Source organism: Pezoporus flaviventris, unplaced genomic scaffold (genome assembly GCF_033815535.1).
Source record: "Pezoporus flaviventris isolate CSIRO_AGI_PZ_B2104156 unplaced genomic scaffold, CSIRO_AGI_Pfla_v1 ptg000037l, whole genome shotgun sequence".
In the NCBI taxonomy this organism is placed as follows: Eukaryota; Metazoa; Chordata; class Aves; order Psittaciformes; family Psittacidae; genus Pezoporus; species Pezoporus flaviventris.
Window position 1 is genome coordinate 570,386 of NW_026892585.1, and position 27,404 is coordinate 597,789.

The window sequence follows — 27,404 nt, forward strand, 5'->3', positions numbered from 1 at the left end:
ATACTCCTCTGGAAGAGTAGAAAACCTTTTCCTTGTCAGTATCTGTTTCTTTGACTTGCATCTTCCTTTACCCTGACTTGTGTCATCTGTTACAGAAAGAAAACCTCTGAGGGAAGTTGTTGGGGTTGGAAACCGGCAACAACGTCTGTGACTGACTTGCCGATGGAGCTGCTGCAGGTTTTATTCCTTAGAAAGCAAAGGGAACGGTTTCCATGTACTGTAATACCTCACAAAGGTGTACCTTGGTGACATATGTATATTAGGTTGCCTCCCAGGTGATATGAAAATATTTGTCCATGATGTATTTTATTATTCAGTGATTCCTGAAGTTGATCTTCTACTGACTAGGTAATTACTGAAGCGTGTCGTTTTGTGTACCTAATCAAGAGACTGGTAATATAATGAAGTAAAACTTCTCTACGGTCGAAGTCTATTTAATGATTGTTGGGACTCATGAGAAACATTATTTTATGTTATTGCTAATTTGTCATTCGTTTTACATATGCTTTTTTTTTTAACTCCACGTTTGCTTTTTTAACAGACATGTTCACTTTCTAAAATAAAACTGTTAAAACAAGGGCGATGTGTGATGAGAGTTTGTTGCTTTATCAGCTGAACAGCACCATGCACCGCCCCCTGAGTTCTTGGAGGGTCCGGAGCATTCTGGTTTGCAGAGGTCCTGCGCACGATGTGTGCTGCTGCCGGCTGGGATGCAGTGGTACAAACGTGGTGTCAAAAGGATGCAAGGAGCTCTAAATATACTAATATTGTATAACAATGTATATTTTATGTAGTATTATATTAGTATATACTATATATTTTATATGTCATACTAATATATATTTTATATCTTTTATTTTTACATAATATATATTATATATTATATTAATACATTATATAGTCTACGTATATTATTTTATAAAACGTATATATACTAATATATATAAATATATGTTATAAAAATAAAGATATATAAAAACATATATAAATTTATAACATCAATATAAATGCATATGTACTATATAAATACATATAAGTATATTTATATTTTAATATAATTTATATAAAAATATATAAATACATATATAAATATACACACATATATGGTTTATATATTTATATATTTTTTCCTCCTGCCACCAGGCGGCGCTCTCCTCCGCGGCTGCTGGCGCTCACTCCTCGCTGCCCTTACCGCAGCCAATCGCAGTGGAGCCTCGTGCTCCCACCGCCTTCCGGCCCCGCCTCCGTATTGGTGTTTTGGCCTCGTGATGGGCACTCTCGTCAGCCAATCAGAGCGCTGCCCGGCCGGGAGGGCGGGAAGCAGAGCCTGGCGGGAGCGGGGCCCTGCGGCCTTCCCCACCCTCCGCCATCTCCGTGCCGCGGCGGTGCCGCCGGTTCAGTTACCGGCCTCCGCCCGCTCAGCCCCCGCTGCGCTGCCCCTTCAGCGCCCGCCCCGGCAGCAGCCGCACTCCCGCCTCTCCCTTCAGAGGCACGTTTGTTGGCTGGGGCTGGCCGCGCCGCCGGCCTTTCCCAGGCCCCTTTGAAGCCCAGCGGGGCTCCTGTCGCGGCGCCGATGGCGGCTGGCATCATCCGGCGGCTGGATGAGGCCGTGGTGAACCGCATCGCGGCCGGCGAGGTCATCCAGAGACCGGCGAACGCCATCAAGGAGATGGTCGAGAACTGGTACCGCGGGGGGCGCCCGGCGCCGGCCGTGCCTTGGGTGCTGAGGGGAGGTGCGGTTGGGCGCGCGGGGGAGCGGCGGGTCCGAAGTGACTCTGAATCAGTGCCCGGGGCTGCTGTGGCCTTGGGTAAGGCTGTGAATGGTGTGCTGCCAGTGCGCAGTTAATGGCTCCTCCTGAAGAGAAAGGGCGGCCTGGGGTTAAAATTGCTGCTGCTTCGGTGGCGAGCGTAGCGCCGTGGGAGGAGCTGAGGCGGGGGGGGTTCGGTCATGAAAGCTGCTCATCATTGCTGTGGATGGTGTTTGGAATCGCTGTAGGGAGAAGGGGAGGGGTAATCAGGCTGTAAGGATTTATCCGAAATAGGATGAATGCTGATATCCCTGTGAGGGTGCTGAGGCGCTGGCACACGGTGCCTAGAGAAGCTGTGGCTGCCCCATCCCTGGCAGTGTTCAAGGCCAGGTTGGACACAGGGGCTTGGAGCAAGCTGCTCTAGTGGAAGGGGTCCCTGCCCGTGGCAGGAGGCTGGAGCTGGAGGAGCTTTAAGGTCCCTTCAGCCCAAACCAGTCTGGGATTCTGAATGGCAAGCAGAAATAAACCATCACTTGTGCGAGACAAGTTTTGTATCAAAGCCGTGCAGTCCTGCACTCTCTAGAATCACTGCTTTCTAGAATGCTGTCTTGTTTCCTGCAGCTTGGATGCTAAATGCACAAGTATCAATGTGATAGTGAAAGAAGGCGGTCTGAAGCTCATCCAGGTGCAAGATAACGGCTGTGGCATCCGAGTGAGTACACAAAGTTGTGATGTTTAATACTGCCTTTTAAAACATATTTCGATTTACGAATGTTTCTGACCTTGACCTGGGGATGGAAAGTGACTGCTGCTCGTCCCTTTCCTGTAGAAAGAAGATCTGGACATTGTTTGTGAGAGGTTTACTACGAGTAAACTGCAGAAATTTGAAGACCTGGCTAGTATTTCTACCTATGGCTTTAGGGGTGAGGTAAGCTCTTCATCAAGTTTTGACACTGTTTGCTGTTGGTTGTTACCCTGTTGTAGCGGGGTTTACACATACCGTTTCTTTCCCAATGGCCTTCACTGAAGCTTCTGCTTTCTGAGGGAGTCTGCCATGTGAATACAGTTTAAAATACATTTCTATGTCTTTATGGATGACCAGGCAGAGGTGTATGTTCTTTTTGCTTTCTGGAGTAAGAGTTGGTTGGTTTTGTGTTCTGGGTTTTTAAGGAGAACAAGGCCTGTCTTCTGAAATGCTGCTTCAGAAGCCTGCAAGTAGTAGACAATGAAAGGTTTGAGTGGAAGGTGCCTCTTGCATGTCAGACATTTGTCTAAATATCATATGTAAAGCTAAATGTTTGAAATGTCCATTTGTCTTGCTTTGCTTTTGGTGTTAGTCAGAGTTAGTATCTCTGATCCCTTGGAGATACTTGTTCTCCACGTTCTCCTAGGCTGTATCTAAACTTGTCTGAAAGAACAGTCCAGGATGAGTTCTGCTTTCCCCTCCTGATGGACAATGAGATATTTAAGTATGCTGCGGGTGCTCAGATACGTAGATCCTCGTATGCTACAGAGAATGGACTGATGAGGCCTCTTCTCACACAATAGCACCATAGTCAGCTCCACAACCAGTGGACTCTGGTCCTCGGGCTGTGTGGGCATATCCATTGAGTCTTCCAGGAAAACCACTGTAACTGGGCTTTGTAATCTTGCATATGGTCAGGAGATGAATTTGGTCAGGGATAAGGAAGTAACAGCTGAAATCTTCCAGTTGTTTTTCTTAATGTGAAAGAAAGGGCACAGCTGCAATAGCTTTGCAAATTTCTTTTAGCTGTGTTACATGCTTGGCTACTTGCATTGACAGAGATAATGAAATGTGAGAAAAGCCAAAAGAAGGTCCTGGATAAAAGTCAGTGTTATATGTACTAAAAGTTGTTAAAGCCCTTTTGACCTGCACTTTCATTATAAGGGTGTTTATTAACTGCTTGCAAGCAGTATATCAAAGTTTAGTGATGTTGTTTAAAGTGTGGACACTCAGTAGTGGCCAGAGGAAGGTTTACAAAGGTGCTTTCTCTTTCTCCAGGCATTGGCTAGCATCAGTCATGTTGCCCATGTTACAGTAACAACTAAAACAGCTGATGCAAAGTGTGCATACAGGTAGGCTACCTGTTAATTACCCACCTGACTGCTGTGATCATGAACAGATGCAGTTAATTCTCTTAAGTGCTCTTAGTAAGGAGGAGTGACAGGTGGAGTTAATTGTCTTTTCAGTGACCTTAGTAAGGAGGAGGGTGGGGTGAGGGGTTGAGTGGTTCTGGGGTAGTTACAAGAAAGACCCAGAATGTGAGGAAACGTAGTTTGAGTGATTGTTTTGTTCTGTTTTACTTATTCTAGATTGTAAAGGTAAGCTTTAGCTAAACTGTGTGTAACTTGCTGAAAGACCTGTGTGTCTCTAGTGCTCAAAATCCTATCAAAAAGGAAACAGATCTTATATGTAAAGTCAAGAATTGCTTATAGCTGAAGTGTAAAGCGTAGTGGAAGGAGTTTTATTAATCCAGGTCTAGCTATTAAAGATAAAAGGCAATAATCCTGCCTTTACAGGAAAAGCCTCAGTAACCCAATTTCAGAGCCCCTTTTTCTCTGCTGTTCTTCTCACTCTTCTGCTGCCCCTCTGGGTCCCAAGGTCAATGAACAGTTTTCCTCCAGCACAAAGGTAGTGGTGGTGGGGATTGCAACCAATTGTCAGTGTCCCAAGTTCCTTGCCGGGAGGAGTCTGCTGATGATGTGATTTCTTTTGTCTTCTCCCTTTTGCTGTCCTGGGTCTGTCTGCCCTCTGTAAACCTGGGTGTCTGACAACTTCTCCTGTTCCTTTTTCTGCCTAGAGCTACTTACAGTGATGGAAAAATTAAAGCTCCTCCAAAGCCCTGTGCTGGGAACCAAGGAACTCAGATCACGGTAGGGTTTTGTGCCTGTTCTCTCTTGTCCCTTCTCTGTTCCCTGCACCACTCACTACTATGTGTTACGTGTCAGGTACATGACAGCATCACCTTGTTGAGTGTTTTCCAAGTGATGATGTGTCATTTGTTGGGGGTTTTGTTTTGTTTTCTTCACCAAAGAGAGCAAGGTAGATGTCAGAAGGTGCTGGGGTGCTTTGGTTGGTTGGTTCTGGTGGGAGTGTGCATCCAGCCAGCTTCCCACGTCAGCCTTTAGGATGATGTGTCTTGAAAAAGAAACTGAGATTTAAACTTCTGCCTTTCTCAGTATAGCAGAGAAGTAATTTGCATATTGCTTAAATAGTGCAAATGAACAGTTTAAGCTGCTGTTTTAATGATATTAACAGCCTTGATTGCAGTAACTGTTTTAATGCTTACTTGCATTTCATTAGAACACACCGTAATCTTAACCTGTTGTCAAAGAAGCTGTGGCTTGCCCCATCCCTGGCAGTGTTCAAGGCCAGGTTGGACCTTGGAGCAAGCTGCTCTAGTGGAAGGTGTCCCAGCCCGTGGCAGGGGTTGGAACTGGACGTTTTAGTTGTTGCTGGGTGATGCTTACCCTGATCAAGGGCTGTTTGGTCTCTGGTGCTTTGTCAGTGGTACTTAGTTGCCAGCTGGTTTAAACCACAACAATTCCATAGCGAGAGAAGGTTTTGAAAGTTAATTTTAATTGTGATCTTTTTCTCCGTAGGTTGAAGATCTCTTTTACAATGTAGTGACAAGGAGAAAAGCTTTAAAAAATCGAAGCGAAGAATATGCAAAAATACTGGAAGTTTGTGGCAGGTAAATCGAAACGGGAGTTTCCAATTCTTTAATCTGCCCTGGGGAATGCCAGGGACTGGCATGTGTGTGCTTGGTGTCATTTTTCAAGGGAAGTAACCTTCTCCTTCATATACTGCAGTCTTTGGCTTTAAGCTGACAAAGAGGACATTTAGGTTGGATATAAGGAAGGAGCTCTTCCCTGTGAGGGTGCTGAGGCGCTGGCACAGGGTGCCCAGAGGAGCTGTGGCTGCCCCATCCCTGGCAGTGTTCAAGGGCAGGTTGGACACAGGGGCTTGGAGCAAGCTGCTTTAGGGGAAGGTGTCCCTGCCCGTGGCAGGGGTTGGAGCTGGGTTTGGAGCTGGGTGAGCTTTTAAGTTCCCTTCCAACACAAACCATTCCATGATTCCCTGTTTTTCAGGTATGCCATCCATAACTCAGGCATCAGCTTTTCAGTTAAAAAGGTATGACAATAAGTCTTTATAATTTCACTGTGTGTATGTATATGTAATGTATGTGTCTGATAATGCCAGGAAGTGTGCACTGCATCTTCTGCAGCGGGGGTAGCGTATAGAACCTTCCCTTGTGTTGAAATGCTGAAGCATATTTGATGCAGTTTGGATAGGAAATGCATCAGTTAAAAGCAAAAAAGGCACAAATACATTTGTCAGGAGTTTGGTTGTTTTCCTGTGTGGTCAACACTTTATTTCATTGTAGCTTTATGAGCTATTTTAGCTTCTTGTGAGAGTCTGGTCACTAATTGCTGTATGAAAGAGGATGGGGTCAAGAACCTTCTGTGCTATTCTTAATTATTAGCTGAGCTGCTTATGCTCCTTGCTTTCAAACTGATTTTGACTGAATTGATGATGCTCGTTTCTGCTGACTTCAGCAAGGTGAAACCATGTCAGATGTTAGAACCTTATCAAACGCCTCAACAGTGGACAACATCAGATCCATCTTTGGGAATGCTGTTAGCAGGTATGCTGATGCCGTGTTTCCTTCTGACATTTTCTAGTAAGCCATGGAACCCTAGAATGGAATACAGATCTCCTTCCCCTTTCTCTCCTGATGAACATGGGCTGTGCTACCTTCTGCTTCCTTCAAGCTGAATTGCAGAAAAGAGGCAGTGTTGCAGTACCAGAACTCTCCCCAGTCTCGCAGAATGTGGGACATTCCTTCAGGATGTCAGAAGGAAAGAGGGAGGTTGCAGAGCTGTTCCTGTGATGCATTAAAAGAGAACTCAGATTCTCTTTACTGGATTCCTGTGGTTTGCTATGTTGACAAAAGCCACGTTAGCTGAGGCTGAGCAAACAAGGCAAAGCATTTTAAACCAAATACTTTTTCAAGAGAGGATTGTTTTTTTTTCACCACGCTAGGGAAAATTCTCTTTCTGAGACTTTCAGCTGTGAAGGATCCATTGAATGGACTTGTAGAATGGATTTGTCCCATGAATACATGGGTGTCAGTTTGATTCAGTTACTAGAGTCTCATATGAAGGGAATGTAGCTTCTAATATAGGCAAACACTGTTATGAGACAGCAAACTAGAGAGGTTGTTTAGTGGCAAGGTTTGCAGTGTTTGTGTTTCTTTCTTATGCTTTTGTTTTTTTGTCTACTGCTAATGCTTGTTGGATACAGGTTTGGTTTTCCTTTGTGCTTTTCAATGCAAATGTTTTGATCAGCAACACTTTCACTGTGTTGAGCCTGGCTTGTTGTTTTGAATTACAAAATGAACACAGATAAAAATGGCACTCAGCAGATACCAAGGTTGAATTGGAAATAAGTGTCCTGTTAACCTTCTCTCTGCCAGCTTCTGAAGCTGGCCCAATGCCTTGCTATAGAGCTGTGCCCACAACCTGCCAGAGTGCATTTCCTTGACTAATGAATCCTGAAAATCATAAAGTTATGACAGTGATTTTGGTGGCTCAGCAATGAGTGTTTGAGCTCTCAAATCATTCCTGAGGTTTCATGGTACAACTGTGAGATGAACACAGAAAAGTACATTGCTGCTCGTGAGGACTGCTTGAAATGTGCATCAGCAGAAGAAGTCATTATTTGTATGTGTCTCTGTGAATAGGGAACTGATAGAAGTGGACTGTGAGGATGAGAGCCTGGCCTTTAAAATGAAAGGCTACGTCACAAATGCAAACTACTCTGTGAAGAAATGTATATTTCTACTCTTCATAAACCGTAAGTTTGGAACAAAAAGGCAGTGTTTTGTACATTCACAGCGTGCTCAGGTAATCAGCAGAAGAGCAAAACTTCCTGAAGAGCTACAGAGTGTATGAACCTTCCTAAAAACATGGAGCAAAAAGTGTTACAGTTCACCGTAGGTCTGAAGGTGGTTCTCTGTTTGTAGCGTGCATCATGCTTTGCACTCTGTATAGTGGGAAGCAGCAAAGGCTGGGCCTAAAGACACTGAAGCTTGCGGAGTGTCAAGGTTGGGATTGTGTCCTGCCAGCTTACATGGGGGTGGTCTCTCCATTCTGTAGCCATGTTGGCATGGGGTGCAGCAGACCTTGACTGCATGCAGTAATGAAAAGGTAGTCTGGTTATTTTAGTGTTTGTAGAAAAAACTAAATATAAAGCATCCTAAGCAGATACTGCCTGTTCCTGGGTTTACATGAAGAATAAATAAGTCTTGGGGGGGGGAAACCACATGTACCGGGTGCCCTCTGAAGGTAGGAAGCGTGAAGATGTTGGTCTGGAGAAGCAGTGGGGTGCTGTGTGCTGTGTGTCAGTGAGTTTCTTTAGAGCAGTGCTTTGTTGTGTGTTTCAGATCGGTTGGTGGAGTCGGCCGCTCTGCGGAAAGCCATAGAGACTGTATATGCTGCTTACCTGCCAAAAGGCACACATCCCTTCCTGTACTTAAGGTAAAGTAACAGGAAGAAGTAGCCTTTTAATACCACCTTGTAGCATATAGCTGGGGTGATTCGGTTTAGAAGGGCATTTGTGATCCTGATAGTAGTGTTAAGCATTGCACCGAGGTAATTAATTGCCAGACAGGAGGTAATTAAATCACATTAAAGAAATCTTTAGAGAGGTCTTGTTTTCAGAGGTATTGAGTGCAGTTTCAGGTTGAGTCCCCTCATATTAAATCATGAGACACTGCAAGCAAAAGATACTTCTGAAACCTCTTTTTAGTCATAGTACAGTGGAGAGATTGGTTTGAGCTTCCTTGTGAAAGCTGGTTTGGGGAGTTTGGAGTAGAGTTCTGCAGATCAGTTATTAATACACCCAACAGTCTGACTGCAGCGTAACTTCAGGAGGTTTCAGGACCACTTTGACATCTTTGTTATGAAGTAACAGCCCCACCTTTTGTACTGAACCACTCTGTGCCCTCTCTGATTAGATTAACTTTTCCAATGTTTTCCAGCCTGGAAATAGCCCCCCAGAACGTAGATGTGAATGTGCACCCTACAAAACACGAGGTCCATTTCCTTCATGAAGACAGTATTCTAGAGCGTGTACAGCAGCACATAGAGAGCAGGTTACTGGGCTCAAATTCCTCAAGGATGTACTTCACTCAGGTGAGAGCGTGTTTGCAGTGACCATGGCTCTGCACTGTTTGAGCTGTGGTGGATAAGTTTACTCTGTTGAATTGCACAGTCTATGCAGTGATTGACAGTCATCAGCCTTGTACTGGTATCTCGAGATCTTTGCGTCTTGGGGATTAAATTGCTTTAATAAGCCAATGTTAATGTGGCAAAGGAGAGGAAAAGCATACAAAACCATTGTCGGTACCCTCCTGGCAGGTATCTGATCGGTGGTTTTGGTTTTACAAGTGTATTAGACTTGATAGGTGGTAAATTGGGTCTTTTTCTGCCCTGGTTCATGTGGAAGATGTGACTGAGGAAACTGTTCCAGGTATTTAACACCACTTTGGGTGTGTTTGACAACACTTAATCAAACCAGAGGAAAATCAGAAGATTCCCTAATCTCTCTTTATGTAGAACATAGTAAGAATTGCAGCTATTTAAAACCACAGATTTCCTTGTGATATTTTTTACATAAAAGGTTATTTTCCCTTTGAGTCAAAGGAATGCCAATGAACCATTTTCTCAGCTGCCCAGACAGCCACATTCCCATTATGTGGATTGCAGGTGCAGAGCTGGTGGCCTGTTCCAGCAGCTGACAGTGTGTCCGCGGGGTGTGAAAGCTCCTCCCCCTGAGCAGTAATGCGCTGTGAGAAGCGTGGCTGATCTTTGTGTCCTCTTTCCTTCCAAGACCCTGCTTCCCGGGGCTGACTGCTCGTCCAGCGGGGTTGTGAAAGCAGCAGCAAAGTCCTCGGCGGCCCCCAAAGGAGCCAGTGACAAAGTGTACGCGCATCAGATGGTGCGCACCGATTCCCGGGAGCAGAAGCTGGATGCTTTCCTCCAGCCAGCAAACAACCCCCTGAGCACAGCCCCCAGGGAAGCACCAGCCCAGGGCAACGCCAGGCCCATGGAGGGGGCCGTGGGGCCGCAGGATGCCGAGATGGCAGATGTCAGTGCTCCGGTGGAAGCTGCCCCCCGTGTTCAGGACCCAGCGGTGCCCGGGGGGCTGAGGGACAGCGGACGCTTGTCTCCTGAGGCAGCACCGCCTCGGTAAGTGTCACCTTTCCTGAGGGAATACCCGTTTATTACACGGCACAGCCCTGAAACTGAGGAGTTTGGGACTTTCTTGGAAGATTTTTCCTAGAATAATTCCAGGGCATTTTGTGGAGAAATTGAACTCCAGCTGTGAATGGCAAATCACATGAGTTGTGATGGAGTTTGTACCTGGGGTGTCTGCGCATGCTGAAAGGCAAGCAACTGTGCAATAATGACATTAACTTCAGCACAGGTTGACCTTTGGAGGCCCTCCCTTTTTGGGGGTATAGAAACCCCATCACTGAATTTGGCAGACATTGTCCTAGTGAAGATAAAAGTGCTGGAAGGTTTCCATAGCTCCCGCTGTTATGACAGGCCAGAGCCTTCTGAGGGAACCTGATGTCAGTGTCCCCCACTATGATCATTAAACACGAGAATGGGAAAAAATCATTAAAAAAATCCACATTTTCTTTGATGTGACTTTAGAGCCCAGCTTGTTTTGTGCTGCAACAGGTGCCTGTGATTGGTGTTAGAGTCAGGAATTCTCTTAAGAATTACCTTCTCCTATGGGATTATGCCCAGGAAGTAAAAGAAAACAGGCTTTTTTCCTGGGAAGCATTTTGTGTCAAGGTACAACATCTGAATTGAGCATCCCACATGTTGGTGTGGTAGAAGAATTAACATAGGTCCTTTTGGTTTGCTATTGCAGGAAGAGACCACGGGAAGACACGGATGTAGAAATGGAGGAAGATGACAGCAGCAAGGACATGACTGCTGCCTGCACCCCTCGAAGAAGAATCGTCAACCTGACCAGCGTGCTGACTCTCCAGGATGAAATCAGTAGCCAGGCACATGCACGTAAGCAAGGCTTCTGCTGCTCCAGATTAGTGTTGTTTCACCAACGGTGTTGGAACTGCTGAGGAAAAAGGTATTCAAGAGGTGGCCCAGTCTGCTCCACTGTGCTGCTGAGTGAGCTTGTAACTGAGATGTGTCTTAACCACCAAGGGCCAGGGTGTGAAGAGGTGGTGTCCAGCCTGGAGAAGAGAAGGCTTCTGAAGGGGTGGCCTTAAAGCAGCTCCAGTGGCTACAGGAAACCTGGAGAGGGGCTTTGGACAAGGGCCTGCAGGGACAGGCCAAGGGGAATGGCTTTGACCTGCCCGAGGGGAGACTGAGATGAGCTCTTAGGCAGAAGCTCTTCCCTGTGAGGGTGCTGAGGCGCTGGCACAGGGTGCCCAGAGAAGCTGTGGCTGCCCCATCCCTGGCAGTGCTCAAGGGCAGGTTGGACACAGGGGCTTGGAGCAACCTAATCTCCTGTGGCTGGAAATGAATTCTGAAAGTGTTCCAGTCAGACCCTGGGATTTATTCAATGTTTAATTTGCACTGTGGGTTGTTAACTGTTGTGTTACATCCTAAGTGAGAACTATGTATGTTCATGCACACAAATGAGTAACACTTCAAAACGTGGGCAATTGGTAGTACAGACCAGTAAGCAGCAGCAGGGCTGTAGCAGTGACTGAACAGTCATCCAAGACTGTAATGCCAAAACCCCACAATCCACTCAGATAAATAAACTAGGGCAGGGTTGCAAATATGAAACTATACCTTGTTGTTTCTTCCCCCCCCCCCCTCCCCTCCATTGTTTCAGGTCTTCAGGAGATGCTAAGGGACCACTCTTTTGTGGGCTGTGTCAGTCCTCAGTGGGCACTGGCCCAGTATCAGACAAAACTGTATCTTCTCAATACAACAAAGCTCAGGTAAAGCTCACGTCAGACTTGTCAGCCGAAGTAAATGCCAATGATTAATGTAATTAGAAGAAGGAAGGAAATAGTGGGGAAGACAACATCATTTACTTGTTGCCTGTCTGAAAAGTCATGAGGCAAAAGATGGAGCAGGGAATTCAGAACAGTGGGAAACAAGCCTGGTGTGCTGGGGAAAAGCGACAGGGCATCAGCAGAACTGCCATAGCAGCTGTACTGTGTGCTCCTGGACTGGGGAAGGGAAAGATGTTGTATGAGTAAAGAGGTTGAAGTACAAGGTATCAGGATTAATGGATAGCGGCTGCATGTGTGAGTGGGTACCAGTGTGGCCCATGTCAGAAACCAAGAAACAAGATTTACTTGTCAGCATCTGGATAGTGCATGTGAGTCTTTAACTAAACTGTTCAAGTCTGGGTTAGTGTTACCAGATGTACACATCTGGTGTTTCCAAGAGGAGCCTCACTTTCCCCTCTTAATATTGGGAACTGGTTGAGACGTGATCCTGTCCATGTAACTGACTTTTGTGCTTCCAATTTAGCCAGGAACTCTTCTACCAGATCCTTATTTATGACTTCGCAAACTTCGGAGTCTTAAGGCTGTCTGTAAGTACAATTTTCCATTCTATCCTGTGTAAAATGATTTTAAAAGCACTTCTTTACAAGAAGCCTCTCCTCTCGGGGAAACGCACGGTTTCAAACGCTGGGTTTTGTCCACTCCAGGACTGCTGCTGCATTTCTTCTACACTAAGAATAAAACATAGAATTACCAGTCTGCTTTGGAGCTTGGCTATGATAAGCAGAAGTGTTTGCTCTGCAGGCTGGCGATGGTAAATGAGTTAGCTGTATGTGTAAGAAGCAGCTGCTGATTTCCACTAGCGCATGTTGATCACTAACAAGTTTTGCCTCCTCCACTTTTAGGAGCCAGCTCCTATATATGAACTTTCAATGCTTGCTTTAGAGGACCCTGAAAGCGGCTGGACAGAAGAAGATGGCCCAAAAGAAGGGCTCGCTGAGTACATTGTGGAGTTCCTCAAGAAGAAGACTGAAATGTTGAAAGAGTATTTTTCTCTTGAAATTGATGAGGTAACTGCTGCTCTTACTGCTAACAGTAACTGAAAGGTGGCCTTGGCAGTGCTGGCTTTGTGGCTGGACTCCATCTTAAGGGTCTTTTCCAACCTAAATGATTCAATGCTTCTGCATTTTTGGCAGATACCTGCAGTAGTCTGCTTGCAGTATCACCAAGAACTGTCAGGATTTAAGCTGCTTTTAGAAGGCTGCTACACAAAGTAGTTCTACGTCCAGTTAGTTACCAGGTCAGAAGCTTTAGTCATTGCTTCTGTAACTAGGATGTAGATCTCCTAATGAACGAGATGTGCACCTGGTTACAGCATCCCCATTCCTCTCAAGGTGCCTTGCCTTTGTCCTAACACATCTCTTACTCTACAAAACCGAATCGCTTCATTGAGGGTCGTATAACCCAGGCACTTCACCTGGATTTTGGTGCAGTTACTGGAAGAAAGAACATCTGGGGCTTTTTACTGAAGCAGCAGTGATTTTTTTACAGGAAGGAAACCTCGTTGGGTTGCCACTTTTGATAGAGAGCTATGTTCCGCCGCTGGAAGGACTGCCCATGTTCATCCTTCGTTTGGCCACAGAGGTATGCTCTCTTTATGGTTTTATTCATTCGTAAATGACTCTTTCTTTTTAGGAAAGAATGAAGTGAATCAAATTAATTAATTAGAAGCTGCCAAGGCAAGGCTGGAGTTGGTTAAAGGCACTGGTTCACGCTCCAGCCACTGCTCCTGTGGCTACTGATGAGTTGTGCTTTGCCTCTGCATTCACTACTGATGGAATGAGCATGTACTGCAAGTTGAAAGCCTGCGTTGCTACATTTCTTTGTTCTGTACTTTTACCTTGTCAGCACAAAAGTGGCCAAGACATTATGATGACTTTAACATGTTAACAGTCTCTATCAGGTCTCTGCTGCCCAGGTTGTACTAAATGACTTCTTTTTCTTCTAACAGGTAAACTGGGATGAAGAAAAGCCATGTTTTGAAAGCCTGAGCAAAGAACTAGCACTGTTCTACTCCATTAGAAAGCAATACGTAATAGGTGAAGCCAACCCAACAAACTCTCAGGTACATGAACATGTAACTAGTCCTGTGAACAGGTAGCACTACACAGGAAACTCATCCTCTTTCAGCTCTGGACTTCTGGTACCAGCACTGCTTTTAGTGAAGTGAATCAAGCAGCAGTGTGGCAAGATGAATGTGGCTTACATTTGTGTTTATATGTATTAAAAGAACCTTTTAACTCTGGGTGTTGCAGGGTGCTTGGTATTACAACAGTTCTTGGCCTCTGAATGTTTTAATCTACTGAGCCATAATAGATCTCTATAGAAGAATAAGGATGCATAGAAATTATAAATACGGCTTGCTTCTGTCTAAGTGTCTGCTTAATCATTCAGTAAGTGACTTGAGGTTAAAATTAACTTGGCTGTATGCAATGAACTTCTCTAGTACGAGGAAGAATTTTACCATCATGGTAGTCATATGTAATAAAGGCTTTTAAGGAATGCTCTCCTCTTGTCAGTTTAATTGCTTCTCTTTTTTCCCCTGTATTTCAGGCTGAAGGTTCTGACTCTGGCTCAACAAAGTGGAAATGGACTGTGGAACATGTACTTTACAAAGCTTTTAGGACTCATCTTTTACCTCCTAAACACTTTGCAGAAGATGGCAGCATTTTGCAGCTTGCTAACCTGCCTGACCTCTATAAAGTTTTTGAGAGATGTTGAGCAAGTTGTTGTTACAGACTGGGGCATATCCAAAACCACTCATGCTGCATTCTGTTCTACTGCGTAGAGGAGAAAGCTGCAAGCTTCATGGAGGAAAGAAGAGGGGGTTTAATATCATACAGGATAGCAAATGGTCTGTTTGTTTTCCATCTGCTGATGAAAGAAGGAAAAGAATTGTTTTAGCCATGTGTAAACCCAACTGTAGCGCCTAAAATCAAATGCACTTAAACTCAGTGGCACTGTTAGGCAGTATGTTAACAGAATACAGCTCTTACTGAAGGGAAATCACTTGGTTGAGTAAAATCTTAATTGAAATGTGAGTGCTTTTTGCTTCTTGAAAACAATACAGGTTATCCACCTCCTTTTGGTTTGTTCGTGTCTGTTGTGTGACAGTACCTACCCTGTGGATATACACGTGAAGTGCTTAAGATCATCTGTTGCTGCAGGAGCTTGTCCTGTAGAAGTTCAGACCTCTTGCTGAAATAGGGCCAATCCCTCCCCTTTAACTCAAGCAGTCAGCGTGCGCACAGGACATGGGTGCATTATATAATAGAATGTGTGTCACATATTAAAATATATAAACATAAAATATATAAGAGCATACACTTACATATCAGTATATGCTTTTTATATAAGTTTATTTTATGCATTTTTTAGGATATATAAGTTTCTAAATACATATAAAGGGTGTTTAAATGCATCAATTATATATAACTAAATATCTGTGTACTAACGTATATACTATATACGAGTACAATAAATATTAAATATATAAAATATATAGTAACAGTACATATACTACTTATAGTGTGTATATGTACACTATACTTGAATGAATACACAATATATAGCATACTATTATTATATATAAAATATATATTCTATACTAATATTACATATAAAATATTATTCAATTTAGAAAAAATAAGTATATGTAAGTACATATCAATATATATAAAAGACAAAATATATATAACGTATATAGTAAAAAAATATAAAATGAATGTACTAATATATTTTCTATTTTATACAGTACTAGTATATGCTATATTTATTACATATAATATACTTTTATACATATGTTTATATTATGTATATTTCTACATATTTATATAAGTAAAATACATAATATTTATATATATATCTTTTAAAGTAGATATTTTATATATTAGAATATATGCAGTATTTGTTTATAAAGCAAATAGAAAATATAAATTATATGGTATTAGAGTGTATATATAGTATAGAAATTATATACTATGCATATTACTATATAATATATATTTCTATATGATATATATTTAGGTAATTGCATATCTTATATATTTATTTTTATATTTTATATATTAGTATATATCATGTTTTATAAAAATATTTATAAAGTGATCAATATATAATATATATGACATAACATAATATATATTATGTATAAATTACATATATTTAAATACATATATATTTAATATATATAAATTGCATATAAATTTATATGTATTTATGTATATACATTATATATGTATTTTTAATATTTACAATATATATTATGAACTTAAGTATTAAATTTGTTTTTTATAAAACATTTTCTGTTAGTATATATCATATCTTTCATAAAATGTAAATATGTTTTCTATATTTATATATATAGAATATATATTTTTACATTTTTTATAAAATATATATTTTTTCTATATAATGATATAAAATACGTTTTATAAAAAGAAATGTATATAAGTATAATATATACTATATAAATATGTCGTCTCTATTATACATAAATTATATATACACAAAAATATATATGGCTTGATATATAAATATATTGATATATATTGATATATAGTTATAGCTCATATATTTTAAAAAACTTGTATATATTAGAATATGTATAATTACATAATGTTGTAGAAAAACCTATATAAATATCATCTATAGTATATAATAGATATGTATAATATGTATATATACACACACGTGTATATATGTATGTGTATGTATATAATATATAGAATGTTTTATAGCACATGTCCTGTGTAAACATACCCTGCCTAGGCGGGAGGAGGAGAGCGCCCCCTAGGTGGGAGGAGGAGAGCGCCCCCTATGTGGCAGGAGGAAAGCGCCCCCTAGGTGGGAGGAGGAAAGCGCCCCCTAGGCGGCAGGAGGAGAGCGCCCCCTAGGTGGGAGAAAGAGAGCGCCCCCTATGTGACAGGAGGAAAGGGCTGCCGAGTAGCAGGAAGAGTGCGCCCCCTAGATGGCAGGAGGAGAGCGCCCCCTATGTGGCAGGAGGAAAGCGCCCCCTAGGTGGGAGGAGGAGAGCGCCCCCTAGGCGGCATTAGGAGAGCGCCCCCTAGGTGGGAGGAGGAGAGCGCCCCCTAGGCGGCATTAGGAGAGCGCCCCCTAGGTGGGAGGAGGAGAGCGCCCCCTAGGCGGCATTAGGAGAGCGCCTCCTAGGTGGGAGGAGGAGAGCGCCCCCTATGTGGCAAGAGCAAAGCGCCCCCTAGGTGGGAGGAGGAGAGCGCCCCCTATGTGGCAAGAGCAAAGCGCCCCCTAGGTGGGAGGAGGAAAGCGCTCCCTATGTGGCAGGAGGAAAACGCCCCCTAGGTGGGAGGAGGAGAGCGCCCCCCTAGGCCGCAAGAGGAAAGCACCCTCTAGGTGGCAGGAGGAAAGCGCCCCCTAGGTTTGAGGAGGAGAGCGCCCCCTAGGTGGGAGGAGGAGAGCGCCCCCTAGGTGGGAGGAGGAAAGCGCCCCCTAGGTGGCAGGAGGAAAGCGCCCCCTAGGCGGGAGGAGGAAAGCGCCCCCTAGGCGGGAGGAGGAGAGCGCCCCCTAGGCGGCAGGAGGAGAGCGCCCCCTAGGTGGCAGGCGGAGAGCGCCCCCTAGGTGGCAGGAGGAAAGCACCCCCTAGCTGGGAGGAGGAAAGCGCCCTCTAGGCGGCAGGAGGAAAGCGCCCCCTAGGCGGGAGGAGGAGAGCGCCCCCTAGCCGGTAGGAGGAGAGCGCCCCCTAGGTGGCAGGAGGAGAGCGCCCCCTAGGCGGCAGGAGGAAAGCGCCCCCTAGGTTTGAGGAGAAAAGCGCCCCCTAGGTTTGAGGAGGAGAGCGCCCCCTAGGCGGGAGGAGGAAAGCGCCCCCTAGGCGGGAGGAGGAGAGCGCCCCCTAGGCGGGAGGAGGAGAGCGCCCCCTAGGCGGGAGGAGGAGAGCGCCCCCTAGGCGGGAGGAGGAAAGCGCCCCCTAGGCGGGAGGAGGAGAGCGCCCCCTAGGCGGCAGGAGGAAAGCGCCCCCTAGGTGGCAGGAGGAAAGCGCCCCCTAGGTGGGAGGAGGAAAGCGCCCCCTAGGTTTTAGGAGGAGAGCGCCCCCTAGGTGGGAGGAGGAAAGCGCCCCCTAGGCGGCAGGAGGAAAGCGCCCCCTAGGCGGCAGGAGGAGAGCGCCCCCTAGGCGGGAGGAGGAAAGCGCCCCCTAGGCGGGAGGAGGAGAGCGCCCCCTAGGCGGGAGGAGGAAAGCGCCCCCTAGGCGGGAGGAGGAGAGCGCCCTCTAGGCGGCAGGAGGAGAGCGCCCCCTAGGTGGCAGGAGGAAAGCGCCCCCTAGCTGGGAGGAGGAAAGCGCCCTCTAGGCGGCAGGAGGAAAGCGCCACCTAGCCGGGAGGAGGAGAGCGCCCCCTAGCCGGTAGGAGGAGAGCGCCCCCTAGGTGGCAGGAGGAGAGCGCCCCCTAGGCGGCAGGAGGAGAGCGCCCCCTAGGTGGCAGGAGGAAAGCGCCCCCTAGGTTTGAGGAGAAAAGCGCCCCCTAGGTTTGAGGAGGAGAGCACCCCCTAGGTGGGAGGAGGAAAGCGCCCCCTAGGCGGCAGGAGGAGAGCGCCCCCTAGGCGGGAGGAGGAGAGCGCCCCCTAGGCGGGAGGAGGAGAGCGCCCCCTAGGTGGCAGGAGGAAAGCGCCCCCTAGGTGGCAGGAGGAAAGCGCCCCCTAGGTGGGAGGAGGAAAGCGCCCCCTAGGTGGCAGGAGGAAAGCGCCCCCTAGGCGGGAGGAGGAAAGCGCCCCCTAGGTTTGAGGAGGAGAGCGCCCCCTAGGCGGCAGGAGGAGAGCGCCCCCTAGGCGGGAGGAGGAGAGCGCCCCCTAGGCGGGAGGAGGAAAGCGCCCCCTAGGCGGGAGGAGGAGAGCGCCCCCTAGGCGGGAGGAGGAGAGCGCCCCCTAGGCGGGAGGAGGAAAGCGCCCCCTAGGTGGCAGGAGGAAAGCGCCCCCTAGGTGGCAGGAGGAAAGCGCCCCCTAGGCGGGAGGAGGAAAGCGCCCCCTAGGTTTGAGGAGGAGAGCGCCCCCTAGGCGGGAGGAGGAAAGCGCCCCCTAGGTGGCAGGAGGAAAGCGCCCCCTAGGTGGGGGGAGGAAAGCGCCCCCTAGGTGGCAGGAGGAAAGCGCCCCCTAGGCGGCAGGAGGAAAGCGCCCCCCTAGGTGGGAGGAGGAGTGCGCCCCCTAGGCGGGAGGAGTAGAGCGCCCCCTAGGCGGCAAGAGGAAAGCGCCCCCTAGGTGGGAGGAGGAGAGCGCCCCCTATGTGGCAGGAGGAAAGCGCCCCCTAGCTGGGAGGAGGAAAGCGCCCTCTAGGCGGCAGGAGGAAAGCGCCACCTAGCCGGGAGGAGGAGAGCGCCCCCTAGCCGGTAGGAGGAGAGCGCCCCCTAGGTGGCAGGAGGAAAGCGCCCCCTAGGTTTGAGGAGAAAAGCGCCCCCTAGGTTTGAGGAGGAGAGCACCCCCTAGGTGGGGGGAGGAATGCGCCCCCTAGGCGGCAGGAGGAGAGCGCCCCCTAGGCGGGAGGAGGAGAGCGCCCCCTAGGCGGGAGGAGGAGAGCGCCCCCTAGGTGGCAGGAGGAAAGCGCCCCCTAGGTGGGAGGAGGAAAGCGCCCCCTAGGCGGGAGGAGGAAAGCGCCCCCTAGGCGGGAGGAGGAAAGCGCCCCCTAGGCGGCAGGAGGAGAGCGCCCCCTAGGCGGGAGGAGGAAAGCGCCCCCTAGGTGGGAGGAGGAAAGCGCCCCCTAGGTGGCAGGAGGAAAGCGCCCCCTAGGTGGCAGGAGGAAAGCGCCCCCTAGGCGGGAGGAGGAAAGCGCCCCCTAGGCGGCAGGAGGAAAGCGCCCCCTAGGTGGGAGGAGGAAAGCGCCCCCTAGGTGGCAGGAGGAAAGCGCCCCCTAGGTGGGAGGAGGAAAGCGCCCCCTAGGTGGCAGGAGGAAAGCGCCCCCTAGGCGGCAGGAGGAAAGCGCCCCCCTAGGTGGGAGGAGGAGTGCGCCCCCTAGGTGGGAGGAGTAGAGCGCCCCCTAGGCGGCAAGAGGAAAGCGCCCCCTAGGTGGGAGGAGGAGAGCGCCCCCTATGTGGCAGGAGGAAAGCGCCCCCTAGGTGGGAGGAGGAAAGCGCCCCCTAGGTGGGAGGAGAAGTGCGCCCCCTAGGCGGCAGGAGGAGAGCGCCCCCTAGGTGGGAGGAGGAGAGCGCCCCCTAGGTGGCAGGAGGAAATGGCTGTTTAGTAGGAGGAGGAGAGCGCCGCCTGGTGGCAGCAGGCTGCATCGCACGAGTGCCAGCGCCTCAGCACCCTCACAGGGAACAGTTTCTGCCTAAGAGCTCATCTCAGTCTCCCAGGTAGGTTAAAAGCTCATCTAAAAACCCAGGTAGGTTAAAAGCTCATGCCTAAGAGCTCAGCTCAGTCTCCCCTCTGGCAGGTTCAAGCCATTCCCCTTGGCCTGTCCCTACATCCCTTGTCCCGAGCCCCTCTCCAGGCTTCCTGCAGCCCCTTCAGGCACTGGAGCTGCTCTCAGGTCTCCCTTTCCAGAGCCTTTTCCATGCTGATCCAGCCCAGCTCTCTCAGCCTTGAACCCCCGTCCCAACACCGCACATCCCTGTCTGCACTTGGACATGGAGTTGTTGAGCACCAGCAACCGTCCAGCCAATTCCTTATCCATCCTTCCATCCCATGCCACTTATATAGACCCATGCATCACCTACCTCTGCACTTTGTGTTGACATTACTTACCCTGCTGCCCACTTTGGGATGGAGAAAGGAAGTCATGCTCACGTCAGAAAGGGTGTTCTATCACTTCTACCACCGAGTGCATCCAAATAATGTGGCAAAGCCACTTTAAAAGACCAAAGCTTTGTCAAAGCACAATCACAGCTGTTGTGTTCTATCTATCGATACAAGATGGGAAAGCAGACTACATGACTTAAACAAGCCAAAGTTCATGGGTGGGATGTTGCAGGTGGTACCCAGGCACCAGTGTCTATGTGAACCTACAGACATCAGTGCTCAGAGGGACGAGTGGCTGATGGGGACTAATGGCTGCATGTCATGTAACCTCTGAGCCCTCTGCCTCTGCTATTTAGGGGTGTCCCCTTCAGCGCAGAGACACCGAGGGCACCGCCTCAGCTGTGGAGCAGGAAGCGGGCGATGCTGCTTTTTGGCTTGGAAGGGACTCTGACCCCAGTGCGGGCACCAGGGTCACTGCTGCGCCTGTTGGCACGGCAGGGCTGTGTTTGTGGGACCGGTCACGAGGCAGGAAACGAAACCGTCCGCTCTCTGAACTCGTGTGCAGGAACGGACCTTGGCAGCTGGGGAGCCTTTGGGGCGCTTCCTGCTCCTGCACCGCGTCCCTGCCACGCACACGCGCTGCCGGGCGTCACCGAGCCTGCAAAGCGCTGCGTGTCCTTGGTGCTAAATGAGGGGAAGGGAAACAGAAACTGGAAAGGGTGAGCCCGCTGGCACAGACAGCGCTGCGAGTGAATGGGTAGGAGGTCAGGAGTGCTGGCTGGTCTGGGATGCTCGGGTGCAGGTGAAGGGGCACTGGGAGGAGGTGCTCATAAAGATGAGTATGGCAGCATGAAGTGATGCATAAAGCCCTGTCTACGTAGCTCCTCCATCCCTTCCGTTGCAGCTGTAGAGGCATTGCTGTGGGTACGTTTCCAAGGGAAAATGTTTCTCTTGGATGGGAGAGTGAATACCAGGTCCCACCACTTCCTTGTCACTCCATACAGGAACCCGCACATCACAGCTCAGGATGGAGGCGCATCCATTGCGTGGAAGGCATGGGCCTTGGCACAAGGCTGATGCTAGAAATCACGCCTGTTAGCTCTGCTCCTTTCTCACAGACGGGAAAGCCTCCCTCTGTGGGGAAGAACATCCTTTGGAACACATCCATGACACGTGTCTCAAGCCATGCTGAGCTTGTGCGAGCTACTCCACCTAAAGCTCTTGCTTTCCTGGGCAGCCATCATCTTCTCCTGGCTCCTGAGAGTACAGCACCAAACCTGGGTCAGATACTGCTGCATCTTACTGCGGACCTGCGTCTAACGGGGTGCAGACTCGGCTCCAAACTGAAGGCACCATGTACGTTGTGATGCCAACATGCACCTGACACTGACATGCGGCAAACACGTCCTCCTCTGTCCCTTGAGGACCCAAGCAAGCTATACCGCATGTCAGGGCCCTGGAGAAACCAACTAGCCTCAAGGGCCTGACCAACCTCACCTGGATCACCCCATCCCATGGACCTGGCGTTCTAGGGGCTGTGTTTGACCCTGGTTCTCCTCCCCGGGCCTTATCCTGACTCTCCCCACACGACAGAGTAAGTAAAAGAAATGACACTGGCCATAAATGATGTCTGCAGCTATCACAGGTGTCAGGGCAGAGGTTTGTGGTGTAGGTGTGGTTTCGTGGAGGTACTGGAGCTGCAGTTTCTATCAGGATGATTATAGCAGGATGTTTGCTTGACTTCACAAGCGTACCTCCAAACTGACGTAGTAATGCTGGTGATGGGCTCCTGTTTACCACAGTTTCTTTCTGAGGTCAACAAACAGGTCCCAGAGAAATCAGGTGCTTCAGAATAAGAGCTTTAAAAGAATGTTTAATGGAATCTTCAGCCCATAGGAAGTAAAGGGTAATGCAACATGACTAATGGCATTCTTTATACGCTTAAACCACTTGTGGCACAGCGTGTCCCGAGCAGGGGCTGGAGCCCTGTGACAGCAAGCACTGTGTACGTTGTTAGGAAGGCAATGTAATCTTTTACACCTCCACAAGGCCTGTAGTGCATGGAAAGACTGCTCTAGGGATGTCTCTGAGCTAGACTTTAACCCAGCTATTGACAGCAGCATTAAAGCTGCAGAGGCATGGAACTCATTTAGTATCGCCCAAGTAGTTACCTTCCTTTGCCATCTCCTTTTATGGCTCCTAAACAACTCGGAGTAACTCAGCCAGTTCAAGACTGTTTGCATGAAGTGCAGTCACTGCTGTGAGAGCAGCTCAGTCTTACAGGAGGCAGGGGCTGAGCCAAGCCAGTGATGAAGAATGGGCTGGGAAAGCAACAGGCGCGACCAGGGTAAAGAGACGTACGTGCTCCTTCTGCACCCACCATCTCAACCTGTTTGTTCTGGAGGCAAAACAGCTGAGTGAGGAGGAGTGGGGACAAAGGAAGGAGGAGGAAGGTGAAGAACAATAACTGAACAGTTCTGTATTTAGTAAAATGTGGCTTCATTTATTTCACCTTAGAAAGCTGAGGAATGTAGAGGTCATTGGCTCCAGGCTCAGATGTCCCCCAAGAGCCACCTCATCTACAAAAGGAAAGGTTAAGGTATTGAAACTCCAGCATATGTATCTTGCCATTCTTGTAAGGCCCAATCACGCAATAATCTCAGAAACGTAGTAGAGCCCGGGTTGGAAAGAGCCTCCAAGCATCCTCCTGTGATCCTCTGGTCCAACCTTTGGTGGGAAAGGGAGCCTAGAGAAGATCATCTTGGAAACCTCCAGGGATGGGGGCTTTAGCGCATCCCTGAGGAGCTTTTTGCAGGGGTTGATTGTTCTCACTGCAGAAGATTTCTTTATTACGTATCAAGCTGAGGACAACTGTATATAATTTCAAGTGTTTATTCTTCAGTTTACGTCTATGAGTACATAATAACTCTCTGCAGCTAATAAAGTACCTTTAAGTTTGTCTTAAGCTTTGGCTAACTGAGACTGTGCCAAAAGAACCGGTCTTTCGGAACATACTAAATCCCAGGGGAAAACCCACAGTGACAGATACAAGCAATGCCCTGCACTAGTATTACACCATCATACAGGAGTTACCAGCCAGAGCTCACAGGATGGTTTATAAGGATAAGTCTTACATTCTGCAGAATACACAGTCACACAGGTCACAAAAATGAAGGAGAAAAGGAGGGCTTTTGTGTCACGCTTCCCAACCGGCCAAGAAGGGGTTTTTGTTCCGAAGGGAAAGATAAGCAGACTGTCAGAAAAACCAGCATCACTGGGAACAGGAGCTTGGAAAACTCCGAACGCTGCGGGATAATGACGCAGTTACTGGAAACGGGGAGAAGAAAGAAGTTGGCATAAATTCGATCTCATAAATTCCATCTTTGTATCATTTTGGGAACACGGAGAATGCTGCCTCCGCACCAACGTGTGACTCATTTACATGAGCGTTCTGCTTGTGACAGGTTTTTATGGCAAATGAGAAGAAGACATAACAAGTAAGGCTGTGGTAGGTTTGCAAAGGATGACTATGAATGCCTCACCTACGGCAGTGCCTCCCTAAGAACCAGGGCTTAGTCTGCAGCCAAGTAAAGACCATTTTCACACTGCAAGTGAAAGGCTGAAGGGCTTGCAGTAGCTTGACAATGCAGGGTCTTGTCTGGGTTCTGCTGGCCTAAGGTGATTTGGCCTTATTTTACCAGTGATAGTAATTATCTAGAGGTTAGGCTGGGTTTAGATTAGCCTTAGTTTATAGTGACAAGATGTAACTGTATCTTTGTTGACTGTGGTGCTATCCTAGAACAGAATGGGAGCCACAACACTCAAAAATAGGATGGTACCAGAGGCCCCGGGACATAAACACAAACCACAGTGGTCATCACAGGAGGATAAGCTTGTTCAACCAGCTCAGGCAGGAAAGAAAGAACAGATTACTGTGCCAGTGAGAACCAAAGAAGAGCAAGTTCCCATACACAGGTTGCATTAAGGGAATATGTAAGTATATAGGCGGGCAGTCCCCAAGACCAAGAAGGAAAGGACCCCCACTCCAGCATCCCTGGAGCGTAGCAAGTCTTCACCTTGTACAGCAATTTACTTATTTTTTCCCTAGGAAATGCAACTATGGGCATTTTAAGGTCCATATAAATAAATGCTTGCATTTTAGGCAGACAAGTGATGTTATGGTTAACATACTGGCAAGAAGAATGAACTCTGGTTCCAAATTCTACTAGGTATGCCCTGCAGGGCCTTGCACCAACCCCCTGCTCATCTAGGTGCCCCAGGGTCCTATAAAGTCGACTTAATTCCTTACTTGACAGTGCTGCACACGCAGGGTATGATGAGGGGATATAAATACCTAGCACATGGACTTCAAAGTGATTTTCTCTTCCTGAGCTTTCAGAACCTGCTTTCCTTCAGAACTCATAAAAATGCACTATAAATTAGGGAGAAGAATCTCAATTGGGGCAATATTTTCTAGCAAAACCTCCTCTTGCCATCTGTACCTGCCTGAGGCTGTGTATGTGTGACACGTAGTCTTGAGCAGCTCTTCTACTTGCAGAAGCACATTTTCACCTAGCCCTGGACTGTGAGATACTGACTCAGAGTATAACTACTGCAGCTTCACAAGTGACCCTGTGGCAGGTGAGCAGCAGTAACTGTCTTGAATTATAGATCATATCACATATATATATATATATCTATGATTCTATCATAGAATCATAAAATAGTTATGCTTGGAAAGGACCTTAAGATCATCCAGTTCCACCCCCCCTGCCATGGGCAGGGACACCTCACACTAGACCATGTCACCCAAGGCTCTGCCCAACCTGGCCTTGAACACTGCCAGGGATGGAGCATTCACCACTTCCTTGGGCAGCCTTTTCCAATGTCTCAGCACCCTCACAGTAAAGAACTTCTTCCTCATATCTAACCTGAACTTCCCCTGTTTCAGTTTGAACCCATCACCCCTTGTCCTATCGCTACAGCCCCTGATGAAGAGTCCCTTTCCAGCATCCTTGTAGGCCCCCTTCAGATATGGCATACTTTGATTTCACTGGAACATCAATCCAAAGTTTTTCTGTCTTGGGATAGGAGGCTTTGTGTCATTTTGTTTTTTTCTTTAGGTAGACACTGCATTAACTTAAAGCAGCTTCTTCTCTCTAAGTAAGTTTAGTAATGCATCAGTACCAGCAGTGCTATTGCTTCTGCTGCTGATACACAGCCAGCCACTGAAGCACAGATTTTGTGTTAGTGTTTTCTCCAGCATCCTAAAGCTGCGTGAAATCCACTGCAAGACGAGTGGGGTCTGCACTCAGCCATGCTAAGGGTTCCAAGAACTGCACAGACACTGGGGGTGCTTGCCAGGACAAGCTGAAAACAGCAGAGATCTGTGGATCAAGGTTCTGTGGTCTGCATTCTTGCAGTTATCTCCTTCTAACCAACTGGAGACAGCTTGGAGAAGCTGTCCTAAACTTTGCTGCAGTAAAAACTGTAAGAAGGGTGAAAGATACCATTTCCCATTAACATGCATATCAAGGAGACTTATTTAAGGGTAAATGAGGAGGCCTTTGCAGAGACTGCTGTATCAGCTATGAAAATGCTTTTTCTTACAAAGAGGTCTATAAAGGTACCAGGGTAGGAAAAAACCCAGTTACGTACTGGAATGCTGCTTAGCTTGCTTCTCCTTAAAAACAAACAGAAAATACAGGCTCTTGTTCTCAAGCAATCCCCACCTTTTGAACTCCTATTCTGCTGGAGCTGCAGCCTGAAACCCCAGCAATTTAAACCCTCTGAAGTGATTTCCTCACTCTTCAGTATTTTCCTCCTTGTAGCAGGTCTTTGCCTTTTTGTAGCCTTGCCTCATGTTAGAGGGCATGGTCTCTGCTTCTTGTTTTCTAAAGGAAACTGTCCACCTTCCGGTGATTTCTTAAGCCTTATTTACTATTTCTAAATACCCTCTTTTTAATTGCTCAAGCCAAATAAAGCGATTGTTGACTTTGAATGGGTCACTGACACATTACAACTAAGTTTAAACACTGCTCCATGGGCTTAATACTTTCGAGTTGGAACAGTAAGTACATGCCGCAGATAAGCAGACTTGAAGCTGGTATTCAGGAGAGTAGGTTATCAGACCCCAAACTAAGCAGATCTTTGCATTAAAAAGATCCAAGGATTATAAAACCCAAAGAATTCAAAACTCCTTTACTGGCACTTGGGGCATCTCCTCTCAGCAGCGAGGAGTTTGGTAAGACCGCGGTTCCGCTGCCTTCTCTTCTATTTCTTTTTAATTAACTGGTCCTCAATGTCTCCAAGGGAAAACCTCACCACATTCCTGTGTATTTCCCATGACACCTATGGCCCTGGGGAATTATTTCTAGGGATTAAATCGTTCCTGGTGTTTCCCTTCTTCAACAGATCGTCACCCAAACCAACTCAGTTTAAAACTGAGTGTGTCAGAGCAAAGGAGCAACTAGGAGAGTCTGCTGGTGGCTCTCTGCAGCCGAACAGAGAAACAGACTTATTCACATCAGCTTCAACAGGGAAATGAGGAGCTGGGCACAGATCATGTATGATTTTAAAGCTGCGTGCACCCAGTACGATGAACCCATCTGCGTGACACAAACTGTAACGCAGGTAGAAATGCTGAAAGGTGGAAATTTCCCCCCTGATGCTGGCAGTGCACGCAGGTGTCAGCGGCAACACGGACGAGGAAGAGACGGAACGTGTTCTGTCCCAGGCTGCGTGCTGAGATCCAGCAGATGCCTTCTGCTTTCCCACTCCGGTCACCAGCTGCTCGTGGCAGAGTGCCCAAGGCCACTGAAACCGCATCCCTCCCCAGAGCTCAGATCCTGGGCCAGACCCGGATCCATCT

General features: G+C 47.4%; 1 protein-coding gene across 5 annotated transcripts; it reads left to right on the forward strand.

Moving 5' to 3' along the window:
* The first annotated feature begins 1,533 nt into the window (after positions 1 to 1,533).
* Positions 1,534 to 14,850, forward strand: MLH1 (mutL homolog 1). Of its 5 annotated transcripts, XM_061464352.1 has the most exons (19): positions 1,536 to 1,683; positions 2,370 to 2,460; positions 2,578 to 2,676; positions 3,772 to 3,845; positions 4,571 to 4,643; positions 5,373 to 5,464; positions 5,862 to 5,904; positions 6,330 to 6,418; positions 7,517 to 7,629; positions 8,219 to 8,312; positions 8,816 to 8,969; positions 9,667 to 10,025; positions 10,720 to 10,868; positions 11,656 to 11,764; positions 12,306 to 12,369; positions 12,685 to 12,849; positions 13,331 to 13,423; positions 13,791 to 13,904; positions 14,393 to 14,850. In XM_061464352.1, exons 1-19 carry the CDS (start codon positions 1,574 to 1,576, stop codon positions 14,558 to 14,560), a joined length of 2,253 nt encoding a protein of 750 aa, XP_061320336.1. In that variant the 5' UTR covers positions 1,536 to 1,573; the 3' UTR covers positions 14,561 to 14,850. The 5 variants fall into 5 exon arrangements, 4 of the variants coding, with proteins under 4 accessions (XP_061320336.1, XP_061320337.1, XP_061320338.1 ...); XR_009745304.1 differs by lacking the exons at positions 13,791 to 13,904; positions 14,393 to 14,850 and having other exon boundaries at positions 1,534 to 1,683; positions 12,306 to 12,593; XM_061464353.1 differs by lacking the exons at positions 7,517 to 7,629; positions 8,219 to 8,312 and having other exon boundaries at positions 1,539 to 1,683; positions 14,393 to 14,848.
* The last annotated feature ends 12,554 nt before the right edge of the window (positions 14,851 to 27,404 follow it).

What these genes read in the sequence shown, in the direction of transcription:
- MLH1 (XM_061464352.1), top strand. Translation starts at nt 1,574, where the DNA reads ATGGCGGCTGGCATCATCCGGCGGCTGGATGAGGCCGTGGTGAACCGC. An exon ending in ATAACGGCTGTGGCATCCGA is followed by an intron (nt 2,461 to 2,577) that starts GTGAGTACACAA and finishes CCTTTCCTGTAG; the next exon opens with AAAGAAGATCTGGACATTGT. An exon ending in CCTATGGCTTTAGGGGTGAG is followed by an intron (nt 2,677 to 3,771) that starts GTAAGCTCTTCA and finishes CTCTTTCTCCAG; the next exon opens with GCATTGGCTAGCATCAGTCA.